Source organism: Drosophila takahashii, chromosome X (assembly GCF_030179915.1).
Source record: "Drosophila takahashii strain IR98-3 E-12201 chromosome X, DtakHiC1v2, whole genome shotgun sequence".
NCBI classification, from domain to species: Eukaryota; Metazoa; Arthropoda; class Insecta; order Diptera; family Drosophilidae; genus Drosophila; species Drosophila takahashii.
This window is the reverse complement of record NC_091683.1, coordinates 19,537,863-19,541,744: the sequence shown is the minus strand read 5'-3', so window position 1 is coordinate 19,541,744 and position 3,882 is coordinate 19,537,863. Positions and strand designations below refer to the sequence as shown.

Here is a 3,882-nt window from a genome sequence, read left to right as displayed (position 1 = left end):
TTTTCCTTCTCCTTATCGCAGTTGCATATGCAAGACTTCCTGCTCACTCCTTCGGCGTCATCGTCATCGTTATCGTCATCGGCTTCGCTGAGTCACTTCGTTCACGCCCATTTTATTTAGCATTTGTTGTTTTTTCGGTTTCCTGCGGTTTTTAATTAAAATTAACTTTGTTTATTTTGCGCTTTTACCCACGCCACCTCCACCTCCGCCTTTCTCTCCCTCGCACACTCTCTCTTTTTGGCCGCCTCAGCTCAGACAAAGTGATGTTGACTTTGCCCGCGTCTTTCTTTTGCTCTCCGTCTATCTCTGTCTCTGCCTCTCTTTGCTGTTGTTGTGTTATTGTTGATGCTGTAGCTGCATGTAATTGCCGCCATTTGCGTTGTCGTCGCCTCTTCTTCCACTTCCCGTTTCGCCTCCTCTCCCAATATCCCTTTTTCTCCTGCCATGAGTGCAGCCAATTTAGCTATTTTATAGCCAGTTATTCTTATTGTAGGCCTTTTATAGGTCTTTATAAAGTGGATAGCCAAGTAGGAGAATTTCTTGATTACACTATCCTAATTTAATTTTCCTTTTAGAAAACAGAGATCTCAATCGCATAGAATGAAATAATTTTTTTCCTTATATTTAATGCATTTATTTTTGGCCATTTAGCTGCATTTCTCAAGCTACAGTTGGCAGCACTGCACTCTGCTCTCTCCCCTCTCTCAACTTGTTGTTGTTAGTTTTACCTGTTGGCTGACAGACAAAAGCTTAACCAGCGGAAGAGAAGAGTTTTGCAATCATCGTCATCATCTCTCAGCGAGAGCGAACGGTACATTCCCCCCTCCCCCTCGTACACGGCTTGTTTAACTTTTGTAAGTTTGTTAAAGTTTTTGTTATGCCTGCTGGTATTTGGTATTTACCCCGCTGGCCACCCCGCTGTCATTTTGATTAGTGCATTTTATTTGCATTCTGATGCAATTCACTTATTTGCAAAACTGATAAAGCTTCCAAGGGGGAAAACGGTGGAGGGGAAAGCATGAGAAATGATACGGGCGTGATTTGCATATGTAGGGGTGTAATGTATTAAGGAACTATATGTATGTGTAGGTTAATGGATAGTATTAATCTGAAGTACAGTTGGTCCTCAACAGAGTAGTTAACATACTGTTAATATAATTGGGCGCCATTTATTTAATGGCCAGTCCATGATGGTGGGTTATTCCATTTTGTTGTGGATTATTGCTATTTTCTTAAGTTTCAATACATGAAAGTAAGTTATCGATTGTTATTGAAGATCTTATTTTATTTATTTGGTAATAATTTATGGAAATGATCCTAGAAATAGGCTTTTTAGCTTTCTTGTTAGAGGCGATCCTTGCTAATAATTGCTCATCGTTGGGCGCCACTTACTTAAGAGTCAATTTATTAAAGTAAGTTTTTAGCCTTATTGTAGATCTTATTTTATTTATTTGGTAGTAATTAATAGTTCTTAGAAAAGACACAAGTTTAGATCCTAGGCCTGGCTCTCGTGGTAGAAGCGATCCATGCTGATGATCTCGTCGTTGGGCGCCATTAAATTGAGAGTCGGGGCCGTGGGCATTGTGGGCACCTCCACTCGACGGCTGCTCACCGTGCCAACCGAGTGGCGATCGGCCATTGGATCGATGGGGTTCCCATCGACTTTCGCCACCGAAGGATCTCTGACCACCGTGGACAGGGGCTGCTCCTCCAGGGGCTGGCGCGACTGCCGCTGCTCCGCGTACAGCTGCTCGAGGAGATCCCGGAAGAGCGAGGGATTCACGTTGATGCTGACGCACATGAGCACAAACCAGTCGCCGTAGCCCCCGTTGGCCAGCACCTGGCGCACATGCGCCTTGGGCATTCCGCGCAGGTGGGTGCGCAGCAGCTGCAGCCGCAGCTCGGAGCAGCAGAAGAGCAGCAGGCGATAGCAGATATTGATGGCCGCCAGCATGGCGATGAACAGGAACCACACGTACAGCACGGCGAAGATCTTCTCGTTCAAGATGTTCAGTGGCAGGACGCACAGGATGTCGAGGACATTCGGTGTGCCGCTCGGGCCGTAAACGAACATCTCGCACTTGGCGACCTTGGGGAAGACACGCGACGTCATCAGGTTCCAGAGATTCCAATCGTACACGGGTATGGCGGCCAGGGCGTGAATGTACTTGTGCCAGAACCCATTGAACACCACGTCCATTAGCCAGAAGTTCAGAATCTAAACGGTTCACTTGTTAGTATTGAATGTAAATACGCATTTCGTTTTAACATGAAATACTTATTTCGAGCATATCGAATTTACGGGGACGCATATAAAGCTAAAATTGATATTACATAATGTAAAATCGATCTACGTTTCATATCGAAACACTCATTTCAAGCTTATCGAATTTACGGATCAAGTTAAAATTGATATTAGATAATGTAAAATCGATCTACGTTTCATATAGATTTTTTTTTTTTAGGTGTAGTGGATGAAAAGTCAAAAAAAGAAACTGAACTCACGCTGATGAGGAGATTGAGCAGCTCGCAGAAGGCGTACTTCAGGGAGTAGCAGCAGTGGATGGGGGCGAACTGGGCGCGAAAGTACTTGGTGAGCATCTGGAGGCGGGTGCGGTAGGTGGACTCCAGGATGAGGGCGTCGCCGACCTCGCAGCAGAGCTGCTCCATGCGCTGGCCCTCCCACACCTTCCACAGGAAGGAGGGGAAGTAAAAAAGCAGCGACTGGAAGAGCAGGATCATAAAGACCCATTGGTAGTAGCGAAGATACATCCTCTTGGTGACGCCCCTCGTTTCGGGCCCAACGCCCTCGGCAATCGAGACGATCCGGGCGTACTGCTCATTGTGGGCCACCAAAGCGCGCAGGCTGCTCAGATTGAAGGACTCGGCGGCGGAGGAGGACGAGTAGAAGGCAAAGTCCCAGCTGCTGGAGCTCTCACCCTCGCCCTCGGCGGGCAGGATGTAGGTGCCCATGGTCCAGCAGTAGGACTGCACGTACTCCGTGTGCTTCTCGGAGCTGATGCACAGTATCGGCTCCCCGAAATACTGCTTCGCCGACAGCAGAAAGGTGCAGGTCAGCAGGATCACGATGGTGCACTTCGAGTGTAGCGTGAAAATCGGATCGTATATGCGCACTGTCTTCAGGCGCAAGTAACTGGAGAGGGGCTTCACGGCTGCATACATCGCTCTATTTCAGAATATTCAATTCAATTCGATTTCTATTGGATTCTATTCGGGCTTTCAGGCGCTATTTTTTTATATTTTATTTTCAGCTGTCTGGATTTTTGTATGACAGTAGTGGTCTAATGTCAATCCTATTTAGGATTCAGGGTTGCCAGGTGTTCGACTTGCTGGTACCAAAATACATTTTTACCCCAAATATTTTTGCCTTTTCTACAATATTGAAAATATTTTAATTATTGAATACGAAAATGTAATAGTCATCAAAATATGTAACTAATTTTTATTATAGCTGAAGTAACCTACATGGTAAATATGAGTCGGCTAGAGTTGCCGAGATTCTTTTTTAATTCAAATAAAAAAAAATAAAAAAAATATAAAATGTATTTTTTGCTTCGCATTCGCCTATTTAAAATTGATAAATAAATCAGTGCCTCTTTGCTTAAGGACCTCAGTAGCCACCAAGTAATTGTTAGCCACTTTTGGCAGTCATTTTTAAAAGCATTCATTGAACATCCCATCAGATGAGCACAATTTCGCTGATTATGAACGATTATGAACAACATTTTCAATTCCATCAGTCGGGAGTTCCGAGCACCGACTACGGCCTTTTCAAAACTCGTATGTATGAGGATCACGAGCTATGGGAACGCCAACGAATGGCAATAATAATAAAATGATTAATCGATGCTACATGACTGC

The 3,882-nt window shown here is 44.7% G+C and overlaps 1 protein-coding gene and 1 long non-coding RNA gene across 2 annotated transcripts; both read right to left on the bottom strand.

Moving 5' to 3' along the window:
• LOC138913780 (uncharacterized) lies at positions 1-315 on the bottom strand. The gene is made up of 2 exons (XR_011419630.1): positions 198-315; positions 1-142 (listed from the first exon to the last, which is right to left on the bottom strand). It is a non-coding gene; the product is annotated as an uncharacterized lncRNA (long non-coding RNA).
• Positions 316-1,353: 1,038 nt separating this feature from the next.
• Positions 1,354-3,292, bottom strand: Inx6 (Innexin 6). Its single transcript, XM_017141412.3, has 2 exons — positions 2,506-3,292; positions 1,354-2,218 (listed from the first exon to the last, which is right to left on the bottom strand). Exons 1-2 carry the CDS (start codon positions 3,181-3,183, stop codon positions 1,496-1,498), a joined length of 1,401 nt encoding a protein of 466 aa, XP_016996901.2. The 5' UTR covers positions 3,184-3,292; the 3' UTR covers positions 1,354-1,495.
• Between the last annotated feature and the right edge of the window lie 590 nt (positions 3,293-3,882).